The sequence below is a fragment of the Erigeron canadensis genome, chromosome 6 (genome assembly GCF_010389155.1).
Source record: "Erigeron canadensis isolate Cc75 chromosome 6, C_canadensis_v1, whole genome shotgun sequence".
NCBI lineage: Eukaryota > Viridiplantae > Streptophyta > Magnoliopsida > Asterales > Asteraceae > Erigeron > Erigeron canadensis.
Window position 1 is genome coordinate 23,717,310 of NC_057766.1, and position 12,972 is coordinate 23,730,281.

General features: G+C 34.1%; 1 protein-coding gene across 1 annotated transcript; it reads left to right on the top strand.

The window, feature by feature from the left end:
* Positions 1–4,891: 4,891 nt before the first annotated feature.
* LOC122604030 (chaperonin 60 subunit alpha 2, chloroplastic-like) lies at positions 4,892–10,914 on the top strand. The gene is made up of 9 exons (XM_043776918.1): positions 4,892–5,040; positions 5,310–5,496; positions 6,217–6,338; positions 6,416–6,623; positions 6,999–7,144; positions 8,151–8,457; positions 9,077–9,327; positions 9,908–10,108; positions 10,227–10,914. The coding sequence occupies exons 1-9, from the start codon at positions 4,963–4,965 to the stop codon at positions 10,512–10,514; spliced, it is 1,788 nt and encodes a 595-aa protein (XP_043632853.1). The 5' UTR covers positions 4,892–4,962; the 3' UTR covers positions 10,515–10,914.
* The last annotated feature ends 2,058 nt before the right edge of the window (positions 10,915–12,972 follow it).

The window sequence follows — 12,972 nt, forward strand, 5'->3', positions numbered from 1 at the left end:
GGTGAGAATGGCAATATATGGAAAGTAATAAACAAAGTTCAAATTGAAATGAGACCGCCAAAACCCCTCAAAATATGTTGTTTTCACATGTAACCTGCTTAGTACTTTACACATACCCAATTCTTACTCAATTCAAACTCCAATCAAAACTTTACAACTCACAATTACCTAATTTTACCTAATTATTACCCAAATCATTGGCAATACATACCCAATTCTTACCAAATTTCATATTCTTTTTCATTTAATTTTAATACATTTATATCTATATTATAAAGCAGATTTTTCCTAGATTTTCAACATTGAACTTGAAATTTTCAATATTGATTTTAAGTACTTTCCCAAAATGCCCTTTCTATCTATTCTATATTTATCTAAAATAACTATAATACTCTTTCTTTCTCCTCAAATCTCAACCAATCATCTTTTTTCTCTCTCCTCCATAAATCATTTATTCTTCCAATTCATTCAAAAAATTTTATCTCAAAAACCGTACATCGATATATTATAAAAATTGTATGAGTGTTCTTAAAATTTCATGCTCTTTCATTAGAGATGTCATTCGATATACTTTCGACAAATTTTTAAATCGGAGGGCGGAGCCCGTACGGCTAAGGCATTTGACTATCATACTCTATGACATATCAACTCCTATAACCTATCATACTCTATGACCTAAGTATCACCCCACCATCTCACCGCCACAACGCGCGGGTACTTGCTCTCGTATAATTAAAACCATATAAATATAAAACATAATTTCATTAAACTAAAAACCACAATACATAATAAAACATACTTAAATACGACTAAAAAACACTTAAATAAAACTTAAACTAAGCCTATGAATAATCCGAGTCCACAGTGATGTCACCATCATTGCGGTGAATGTAGGGGTAGCGCTCAGGAGACTCGGCGGCCGCGCCTGGTAAAGAAGAAACGTACTCCTCCCCCGGGTCAGAGTAGTAAGGTACATCCTGACCACCACCCACATTAGCTTGCGAGAATACCCTGTGGTCTAGCGTCCGGGTCAATGTTGAAGAGGCGGCGTTTAACTGAAAAATAACTTGATTCAGCCAGTCGATCTTCTGTCGAAGATATACAAGATGCTCATTCTACGCAATGTTACGTGCATAACCCGGGACAGTAAGTCGGTTGATTGTGGCTTCGTAAGCCGCTTTGTTCTCAGAAACGCCCTGAATGACGTTATTGACATCTGAGAGGTGTTTGGAGTCGTGATTTAGGTTAGTTTGGATAGCCATTTTACAATCACGAAGGTCCATTGTAGTGAGTTTGGTTGAAAGGAAATTGTGGATGAAATGGAAATTGGGTGAGAATGAAAGTTGTGGTGTAATTTTTGGAAGAAGAATAGGGTTTTTATGGGTGAAAAGGTAGAAAAGTGGGTAAAAACTTTTATTTTTTTTTAAACTATCAGATCTAGCCGTTTGGGGGGGGGGGGGGGGGGGGGGGGGGGGCACTCCTTGCCAACGTTCAAATTTGATGCCCAAAGCTTTTAGCCGATCGACTTACTAACCCAAATAACTACCTGATCGGGCCTTAGCCGAACTCTACCCGAACGCAGGGAGTGGTGTAGCCGATCGGGTTCAATATACCCGATGCCTTACCCAATTCCACTCCTTCCTATCTTATAAGCAAATTTAGATTAGGGTTACTTGCAAGATTGGTCCATGTAGTTTGTTTATTGCTGCAATTGGTTCCTTTTCAAAGATGAAAAAAATTTGGTCTAATAATGCAAAAAAGTCTTGATTCAAATACACCCATCGCTAGTGAATTTGAAAGAGACCCTATTATATGTAATTTTTTTTATATAATTTTTTTTGTTTTTATTTTATTTTATGACTTTATATATCTTTATATCATATAACATATTAAATATTGGTTATTGGTTATAACTCTTATAAGTATTTAGTTTAACATCGTCAATATCCTATGATATTTAAATAAAGATAATTTTAATATGATGGTGTCTAAAATAATCAAAAGTGAAAAATTATAAAAATGACAACATCACTTTTATATGTTTGTTAAATTAACAAAATGGTACAAATGAAAAATTAAAGTTCACAGTATATATTTTTTGTTTTGGTTTGGTTGGTTTGGTTTTTCATAATAAATCCAAAACTGAATCATAACTTTCGGTTTTCAAAAAATCAATACAAAAACCATTAGTGGTTTTCGGTTCGAAATTATTCGGTTTTCATGGTTTTTTGGTTTTTGGGTCGGTTGTTTTTCGCCCCTAATACTTAACTTCCATGTATACGTTTAAATATATTAATAGTTACTAGTAGGGATTAATCACAGGAAGACCAACGTACTTTTCCATTTGTACACGGTTGCCCATTATACTTTTTTATTGATGAGGTTTACCCACATACTTTTCTTTTTTGTACACGGTTGACCAATATTACCTACTATTACAGGTAAACCGGTCAAGTTTGGGTCAATCGTGTACAAAAAAAAAGTATGTGGGTAAACCTTATCAATAAAAAAGTATAATGGGCAACCGTGTACAAATGGGAAAGTACGTCGGTCTTCTCGTGATTAATCCAATTTTAATCAACGTTCGTAAACATGTACTTTTTAATCAACACAACTATATATTATATTGTCAATTGTTTCTTTACATTCTATCTTCATAATTATGTCCATATTATAACTATACTCTTACACACAACTCAACATCATTCTAATATAGATCATTTTTAAACCACACGTTAAAAATGAAAATAATATCATTCATCTCGGACGTACAACACACGGGTCTCAAGACCTCGTTACAAAGAAAAAACAAGTTTTGAGGTCGGGCACCAACATTCATTATTATTGGGATGCAATGATATGCAACATCTACAACGTCAAAATGTTCAAAATTTTTATATTTTGGGTTTCGTATGAAATTTTTAGTTGTTATTCATTTTTTAGTAAGAAAGATTCGCATGTATTAAGTATGCGGGATCATCCATAAGATATTTTTTTTAGCCATACATCACTACTTTTTTTTTTTTGATTAACCACGAAAAGATCAACGTACTTTTCCATTTGTACACGGTTGCCCATCATACTTTTTATTGATGAGGTTTACCCACATACTTTTTTTGTACACGGTTGACCCAAAGTTGACCGGTTTACCTGTGATAGTCGGTAATATTGGTCAACCGTGTACAAAAAAGAAAAGTATGTGTGTAAACCTCATCAATAAAAAAGTATAATGGGCAACCGTGTACAAATGAGAAAGTACGTTGGTCTTCCCGTGATTAATCCCTTACTAGTATGATGCCGGTGCAATATGACGACGATGACGGCAATGGGGTGGTGACAGGTGGCGGCGGCGACTAATGACGGTGACGACGAGTAGTGTAAGGTTTGATGTAAATGTAAATAATATAATGGTTAGTGAATAGTTTAGTTATTTTAACAGTTAAGAGACTCGTGTAATGGTTAGTGAATAAAAAAAAGGATCATTTAGAAAAAAAATAAGGGGTATTTATGTCATATTGTATAAAGTAACTTTTAACATTTCCAAAAATAAAATAAACTTGGAAACTCTTCAATGCAAAAAAAGCTATTAATAGACAAATAAATATAATTACAAGTTTTAAAAACTTACGATCCCTTAAATATTTCACCATCTTCATAATGATGTATCAAACTTGAAGTCCCTATGTTTGTTACATATGAAGATTAGATATATGAATATTAAAATCTCTCTTCTTTTGTTTATTTTATCTACATTGTGCCAATTCTTAGTTTATATATACTTGACTCATTTAATTATATGTAAGCAAATATAACATTATTATTTGTTCAACATCTTTTTTTTTTACAATTTGTCAATACGCAATATCATGAAAAAAGTCGAGTTCGTGTTAATGGGTGGTTGACACATTATAAACAGATTTGAGAACCAACGTTTTAAAGATGATGCTAGTAGAGGGCTAGAGGGTGCATGGCTTCTCTAATCAAACAAATGTTTTATGAAAATCTTAATCTTAAATATTAAATAAATATCACTTTTTTCTAACTGACCTCTTAATATAAAATTCAGCTATGTTGTTAGATCTTAAACAACTTTACTATCTATCTCACCTTACTCTATCATATTTGATGTTCATTCATATAAAAAAAAACACAAAATATCATTAATTTAAAAAAAATACTCATTCAAACGAAAATTGAAAACATACAAAGGGGGTGTTTGGCCTAATTTATATTTTTATGCTTATGCTTTTATTTTACAAGTTGTTTATGTTTATATTTTATAAGCTTACAAGCTCTTTTGATAGTGTTTGGATTAACTTACCTAGTTTATTATCTATTTCAATGGTTTATGTTAGAAAACTATTGTTAGAGAAGCTTATCAAAACTAGCTTATATAAGCCCAAATGCTTATGTTCAATAAGCTAGGCCAAACACCCAAATGGCTTATCTTGTGAAATATAAGCTAAAAAACCAATAAGCCCTCATAAGACCATCCTCATTCACAACTCAACTCAACCCAACAATACTTTTCATTAAAAAATTAATTTCTCTCTCTAATATCCAACTAAAACCAATTAAAAACATTTAAGTTGTTGTTGTATTCTATTTACATTCATATCTAATATCCATGTGCCACGTCAAACATTTTGTCAGCCAAACTTTAGTTTGTGGACTCAACAAGTCAGATGGTTAAAACAATTTTTAATAGTTATTTTTTGCTTTTTATCCAACCGAACAGATAATTTCATAACGATCAAAATGGTCTATATAAACTACGCCAAACACCCCCAAAATATATTTATCTTGGTCCATTCTCCATTGTGCATTACTATTTTGTTAGTACCAAACATAACATTTGCGACACAGGCATAAAATTGTAGTAGCTAACAATATAAAATAAAAGTGAAGGCAGCTACTATAAACCCTTGATAAACCTCTCAAACAAATCTGCGACCAGAGATTATGTTGGCGTCCTTGACATCTTTATCTCCGTCTGCACATCATCAACTCTTCATCCATCCTGTCACTTCTTCAGTCCATGTATCTCCTTTCTATCTTTTCCCCTTATTTTCAATTATTTATTATTCTTCATTTTTTTACAGAGTATTATACTATTTAATTTAACATTAAGTTCTGTATATATATATATATATATATACATATAAATTCTATCATATTATTGTAAACTGGATTAATTGACTCAAATTGTGGAATTTGGTATGAAGGGTCATAGAAAGTTTAGATTTTTAATAAGATTTTGATTTGGGTTTATTTATTTATTTATTTTATTTTTGATTGAATTCTTGAAGGAATTGTGTGGAAAGGCAAGATTTTGTGGAGTTTTTATGAAAAGGAAGGAAAGTTTGATGAAGAAAAGGGTGTTGGTTGTGAAAGCAGGAGCTAAACGGGTTTGTTTTGATAAAGAATGCAGACAAGGCTTAGTTGCTGGGATAGATAAGCTTGCCGATGCTGTTTCGGTTACCTTAGGACCTAAAGGTATTTGCTTTTTCGGTTTTTTTGTATACTATATTTAATACCTCCTTAAGCGTCTCTGAGGTGGCCCAGCAGGTCTATTGTTTTTAACCTCATTAGGTAAACATCTTGGGATGGTCAAGGGAAATAGTCTACGAAAGAGCCATGGGAATACTGGTTAGGACGCGTACATCATAGTGAACGTCCTGATTTTCCCCGGGTAGCCTGAATAGGGATCCCTTTCTATTTACTTGTTTACCCTAAATTTAGTACCTCCTTGTTATGCTTTTTGAGGGTGTTTAGCGCTGTGTTATCTAGTGATTATACGGGCACTGGGAGATAATGCTTGGATGTACTTTTGTTGTTTTGACGTGATAACCGGATACCCAACTATTTAAGATGTTGGAAAATTATAAATAAACGAGTAGGGGAATTCTTGTTGGCACTACTCGTAGAAAGTCAATCTTTAGGCTCTGATGAACGCGGCCTAACTAGTATTCTAGTGGCCGTTTCTTAGACATTTTCCCTGGCTATCCCAAGATGTTTACCCAGTGAGGTTCAAACCCAGGTCTCTTTTGAGACCTTAATGATGCCTTACCACCGACATAAAATAACAAAGGTGCTACGTACCAAGATGAATGTTGATATGGTTTTTGCTAAGTAGCTTATGTAACAATAGTTTTTTTGTCTGTTGCTATAAAATTCAATTTTCTAAATTTTGAGATCTCGTGGCCTTTATTACAGGCCGAAATGTTGTTCTGTCTGAATCCGGAACACTTAAAGTTATAAATGATGGAGTTACGATTGCTAAAGCAATAGAACTTTCTGATGCAATCGAAAATGCAGGAGCAGTGCTTCTCCAAGAGGTATTTGGGCCAACCAGACTACTGCCTGTGTTAGTAAATTAACAAATGAATGCGTTTTAAATTTGGTCTCTTTGTAGGTTGCAACCAAGACAAATGATTTGGCTGGTGATGGTACTACCACTGCAATTGTTCTTGCAAGAGAAATGATCAAATCTGGATTATTGGCAGTAGCCTTTGGAGCAAATCCGGTTGCTTTAAAGAAAGGAATGGAGAGGACTGTAAAAGAATTGATCAAAGTTTTGAAGAGGAAATCAATTCCGGTAAGCAAAAATGATGATATAAAAGGTGAGTTTCTTCCCCAGCTTAATGTTTTATACTAGAGGTGGCAAAATGTATAGATTGGGTAATGTCCAAGTCAGAGAGTTTGTGCCTACTATACCTTTTTGTCCAAACTTTTTAATAAGTAATTATGTTTTTAAACTTTGTTACTTATACTTCTTTCAAATAAAATGGTTTAGGATATTGTAAGTATTTCAAAATTGTGAATACACATTAGGCTGCTTTTAATCCGTTTAACCATTCGTCACATTCCATTGGTAGCTATCTTTTTATAACTTATTAATATTTACCTGTATGACTTGGTATCCATCCAAGTGGGTTAAACTTGCCATCTTGATAATCTACCCTGAGAAGACTTCTAAGCCACTTCATGTTGTGCAGCTGTAGCTTCCATCTCTGCTGGAAACGATGAATTTATTGGTAACTTACTTGCTGAAGCCATAGATAAGATTGGCCATGATGGAATAATTTCTATCGAAACCTCCTCATCAAGTGAAACTTCTGTGATGCTTGAAGAAGGAATGAAGGTAAGGGATACAGTTATGGCCTAGTACATTAGTGTTTAAGCTACATATTCCCGTTTGCACAAGAAAGTTGTGGACTCCAGATGAATTATATACACCCTTTGTGTGAACTGCAATGTTTGAACTACATGGCACATAGTTAATGACCTTGTTTGAATATTAGTCAAGTTTAGAAGTGTTGTTAACTTTGAAATTTTCCCGGTTTAAGAGATTGCAATTTCCGCCGAACACCCAAATTGGATATTGTTGTGATTTATTGGAACGGGTTAAAATTTTTTGATACGTATGTAGTCATGCAGATATACACAAACTAGCTTAGTTTGCTGAATTTAAAAAGGATATTGATATCTTATCATCTTCTTGTTCTCTTCCCCCAGCCGCACCATTATTATCTATTGAAGTCGCGGTCAAGGCTTATGATTCTTTACTTGATATATTTGTATATTATATACTGTAACTTACATATTTAGCAATAATGTGGATGACTCAATCTGCAAATATCTTATATATACTCATATTAGACATTTTGCTATAATTGGCAAGTGGGTGGGGATGACAGGTTTGGATCGAACATGTAGTTTTTTTTTTTTTAATATGGCGGGGTCTGGTCGGGTTGAGGTACCAACACTTATTGTGTATTTTTTTTACTTCTCTGAGTAGTATATATGCTTATGTTTACATAAATTTAATTATAAATAAAATGAACTGGGTGGTTGTTACTTGTAAGCATAAAAACACTTGGACGGTTTTTTGACCTACCTGTTTGAGGTAAAATACAACCCAGATCAACCCATTTTTAGGTAAAGGGTCCCAAATGCAACCTCTAATTTCAGTCTCAACTTACATAAGTTTACCTAATATAACTTGGGGATGTATGTCAATGGTTCTTTGTACACCCATGTTCGCACTACACTGTTCTACAGTTCCGCCTTTGCCATAACTGATTACATTTTCTTTAATTTTTTCATATTCATATTTTAATGTTTATTCAGGAATACTTTCCCTACAGATCGATAAAGGATACATGTCTCCTCATTTTGTCACAAATGATAACAATTTGTCGGTGGAATTTGAAAATGCTAAAGTCCTGATAACTGATCAAAAGATATCGGGTGTCAAAGAAATCGTTCCTTTGCTAGAAAAGTGTACTCAATTAAGTGCCCCTTTACTTATCTTTGCCGAGGATATCTCAGTGTCAGTGCTGGAAACACTAGTTGTTAATAAAACTCAAGGCACACTTAAGGTTGCTGTTGTCAAATGTCCTGGGGTCGGAGAACGAAAGAAAGCTTTACTTCAAGATATTGCCCTCATGACTGGTAAGTGGTAAACATCTACTGATTTCAATCTCAATGCATAGCATATCGCCACACGTTGACTCCCTAGAGATCACACATGGGGGTTGGTCAGGTTGGTACGAGGTCACTTTAAACTTTGGGCAGCTTGTGACCTGTTGAACTCTTTCATTTTTATCTCCTTTTTCTATTTTGCTTGTTTGACCTGTTAGAGTTGGAACCATGTAACATAGAGTAACCCATTTATTTTTAGCTAAATTTCTATTTTGCTTTAACCTAGATTAACCCCTTCATACGTATATGGATCAAAAATGCTACCTCGAGTTTGTTATATCCAAGTTAATGCACGAATTTACAATATATGTATTTCATATATGAAAAGGCTTTTGTAGATTCTTCATTTATGAACAGTTAATGGATACATATAAGGAAGATTTTCCCACAAGTTTTCTGTGACTTCAGTCGTATTGTATGACCGGTATAACGTATGCTCATTTAAATGTGCATATCTTGGTTGGGAGTGCCTTGTCACTTTACATCATATGTATTCCTGGCATTTGTTTTCGGTATACATACATATTATGGCTTTATATTTATTTCGTAGATATCACTTTTTTGTTGATATTTGTTTTGTTGAAATTAGGTGGTGATTTTCTCACCGGAGATTTGGGTCTGTCTCTTGAATATGCGACATCTGATCAGCTTGGTATTGCACGCAAAGTAACTATAACTAGTAGCTATACAACCATTGTTGCTGATCCATCCATGAAAGCTGAAATTCAAGCAAGGATATCACAGATAAAGAAGGATCTCTCTGAATCGGATAGCTCATATCTTTCAAAGAAACTCAGCGAACGAATTGCAAAACTCTCTGGTGGAGTTGCTATAATCAAGGTGAGTTTGTTTACATCAGCAACTTTTCGATGACTTTTTCAACGTTAAGGCCTTTTGGACATTTGTTTACCGTATTGTGGTGCACCCTCTTTGATTTAAACTGTTGTGTGCCGAACTGTAATTTGTTCTTAGTTATTGCCCTATAATTTTTGAAAACCCGCAGCAAAGTGTGGGCATATTTATCCTCGTACTTATTAATTGGGGTGATTTTGTTTATATTTTATCTCTAATGCGTCAAATGGGAAATAAAGATCAGCTAAAAGTCAAATGGGTTGGAAGTTGTCTATTCTTAAAGCATAATAGTCATAAAACCTACTAAATTGTTTCATTTTAAAATCAAAAGTATTATTAAACTATTATTGAAGTAATATAAAAGTTTGTAATCATTTTTGACACTAATTATTTATGAAAATGGTGTAGTCAAAAAGGGTTTCAAGTCAACCTAGCCTGACCCGCACATTAATTTACGCATTTTGTCACGTTATCCAAAGATTTAGTAACTAATAATGTTAACAATACAGAGCTTTGGTATTCGCAAAGTTTAAGCTTGGACTTATCAATGCATTCCTTTGGGTTATAGGTAGGAGCGCATACTGAAACGGAACTAGAAGACAGAAAACTGCGAATTGAGGATGCAAAAAATGCCACATACGCAGCTATGGATGAGGGTATTGTGCCTGGTGGTGGAGCCACCTATATTCATCTTCTAGAGGAGATCCCAATGTTAAAAGATTCCATGGAAGATCCAGATGAGGAGTGTGGTGCCGACATCATAGCATCTGTATATTTTTATTCTCTCGACCCCATTTCTCTAGTAATTCATTTGATAAAAGATAAGTTTGTAATATCTAAATAGAGCATCTACAGATCTGATAATTTTGTCAAATTTTGGATTCCAGGCACTGCAAGCTCCTGCAAAACTGATAGCAGCCAATGCAGGGGTAGACGGAGATGTAATTGTTGAGAAGATCAAAAAACTTGATTGGGAATTTGGTTATAATGCAATGACCAACACTTATGAGGATCTCATTTCAGCAGGAGTGATCGATCCATGTAAAGTTTCAAGATGTGCCCTTCAAAATGCCGTATCAATTGCTGGTATAATCCTCACCACTCAAGCTGTATTAGTCGAGAAAACTAAGCAACCTAAACCACCTGTACCTCTTCTCCCTGGAATACATCCTTGATACAACGATGAAACTATTGAGCTTTTGACACTCTATTCAAGTTTCTTCGTGCTGGAAAGGTCAACTGCCATCACACTTTGTTAGGCGTAAACAAGATGGAGAGGACAATCCGCGTGTTGGGTGTATCAAGTTGAGCAGAGCGTGAAAGCTCTCCAGGATTTGTAGGCCTTGATGGTGGTTTTGTTGGGGGGAATTTTACAACATTAACTGCACAACAGGAATTGCTAGAAAACAGCTTATTTCATATGTATATACCATGGTATTCTATTTTATTGTTATTTTTATAGATTTCTTGGACAATTTGAGCAGCAAATTAGTACCATTAATCTTTTAGAGGATAGTTTGTAACCGTTCAAGAAGACAGAGTGAGTAATGAATATCATGAACTTCCGTTGTGATATTGAATCTGCACTTGTAAAAGAAAAAGTTTAATGTTGAACTGTTGATTATCTTTTACTTAACAAATTATTCCACTTGTAAAGAAGAATTCCTTTAAAAAAATGTTTAATATTCCAAAAATGGAACTCGAAGCCATTTCAAAATACGCATGTAAAATAAATATTTTCAAAATTAATTTTTTTTATGTAAAATGATTAATCCTCCTAATTCATTCGTCTAAAATTTTTCTTAATAACAAATTCATGACACATGTGCAATCAAAGGATATAATTATGAGAGTGAATTAGTGAATTACACTTGATATTGAGTTAAGGCATTAAAAGGATTATTAGAATGGATGAGTTAAGAAAATTAATTATTTTTTTTTAATAATATCTAATTTTGAAAGTCAACATAAGGATCATGTTAGAAATCTTTCTTTTCCTACAACTTAATTAGTGTACTGCCCTTCAACACACCAATGCAACAACTCTTCTTCACTGTCAAATATAATATTATATCAACCCAACTATCTTAAAAAGTAAACAAACAAAGATCTTTCACTTCCTAAAAAAAACTAATTCAACATTCTAATGCTTTCATAGGTGTGAATGAACAATAACGAAACTTCATAATAACTTACATGAAGCTAGAATTATCATAACACATTGCATAACAACTGCTACATCACAACTTCAACGTACAATTACTATAAAAATAGAAGCATGTTTACTTTCGTTGTACACTTGTTATAAGCAAATGCACAATACTTAACAAAGTAACTTTATGGTCATTACAATACACTGTAAATGATTTAATACAATTACAAAGTGTTTTTAGGCGTTTGTGTTTTGAGAGCAAGAGTTAAAACAAAACGAAAACTTCGCGCTCGTTAAGGGTAACTTGGTAATGGATCAACAAAACTTAATAAGACTTTGAGTAGCTGATTTAGTGGTACTTAGGATCTGTTTGTGATCGAAAGTAATGATGTAGGTGTTAGTGTTTGTGATTTAGAATCGAGGCGAAACCAAAAGCTTCGCACCCGTAAATGGTAATTTGTGAACGAAGCTACGGTAACGTAAACTGTTGGGATGGAGTTTTGTGATAATTGTAGTACATTAAGTAACTAATAATGGAAGTACTAGTTGACTTTGGATTTCCCGGTGCACACTTTCTTCTTCGTACGCGTCTTCATTTATAGCCATAAAGCATCCCGAGGCTTGGCATGGGTGATGAGGTATCATGTTTTTCCATAAAAGATGAATTATAAGGTTGTTTCAACTACACTAGGTGGTTTGCCGATCACTCCATGTAGAAACGAAGAGAAAGGAGATTTGAAAGAACGACCTTCCGTCGAGTTGAGATTGACCCCTCTTTCGAGAATTTTTTGTACAGATAGGAATAAAATTCAATCCATTGGTGCAACTAGAAGTTCAACTCAATTCATTTGCAAAAGTGGGAAGTCCGGTGTCTAAGGCTCCGAACTTTGCCACGTGCTATGAAGTCCGGTCACTACAACACTGAACTTGGCCGAACTTGGCCTACGTGGTACTCAGAAAAGATAGTATGGTTATATAGATACCGGACTAGTGTTGGATTTTTGAAGTTCGGTTATGTCGACACCGCACTAGTGTTGGATTTTTTAAGTCCGGTTATATAGACACCACACTTAGCACGAATCACATTAAGTCCGGTGACTTCGATACCGTTCTTGATTTATATGTTAAGTGTTGGCAAAAAATGTGGGATTGGTGACAAACTATGACTATAAAAAGAAAATTTAACAAAAACATACAAAATATTTTACATAAAAAGAAATCATACATTTTATTTAATGGAACACAGAAATATTTTAAAACACACACTTTATTCTGATTTTTGGGGTGGTATGCGGCAGTCTCACCCATGCCCAGTACTGGAGCAACACCAAAGCACCTGCTATACCCGTAGACTCAGTATTTTCTGCTGCAGCACACAAGTTTTTGTACAGATAGGCAAGAACGACACTACCCCAACTCTTTCGATCTTTGATGTGTAATTTGAGTGTATAATTTGTTGAATCGTTTTTCTCGTAAAAATC

Bases quoted from the DNA above. Each gene is read 5' to 3' on its own strand.
- LOC122604030 (XM_043776918.1), top strand. From the start codon at position 4,963: ATGTTGGCGTCCTTGACATCTTTATCTCCGTCTGCACATCATCAACTC. The intron at 5,497-6,216 runs GTATTTGCTTTT...CCTTTATTACAG, and splicing joins GGTTACCTTAGGACCTAAAG to GCCGAAATGTTGTTCTGTCT. The intron at 7,145-8,150 runs GTAAGGGATACA...CTTTCCCTACAG, and splicing joins TGCTTGAAGAAGGAATGAAG to ATCGATAAAGGATACATGTC.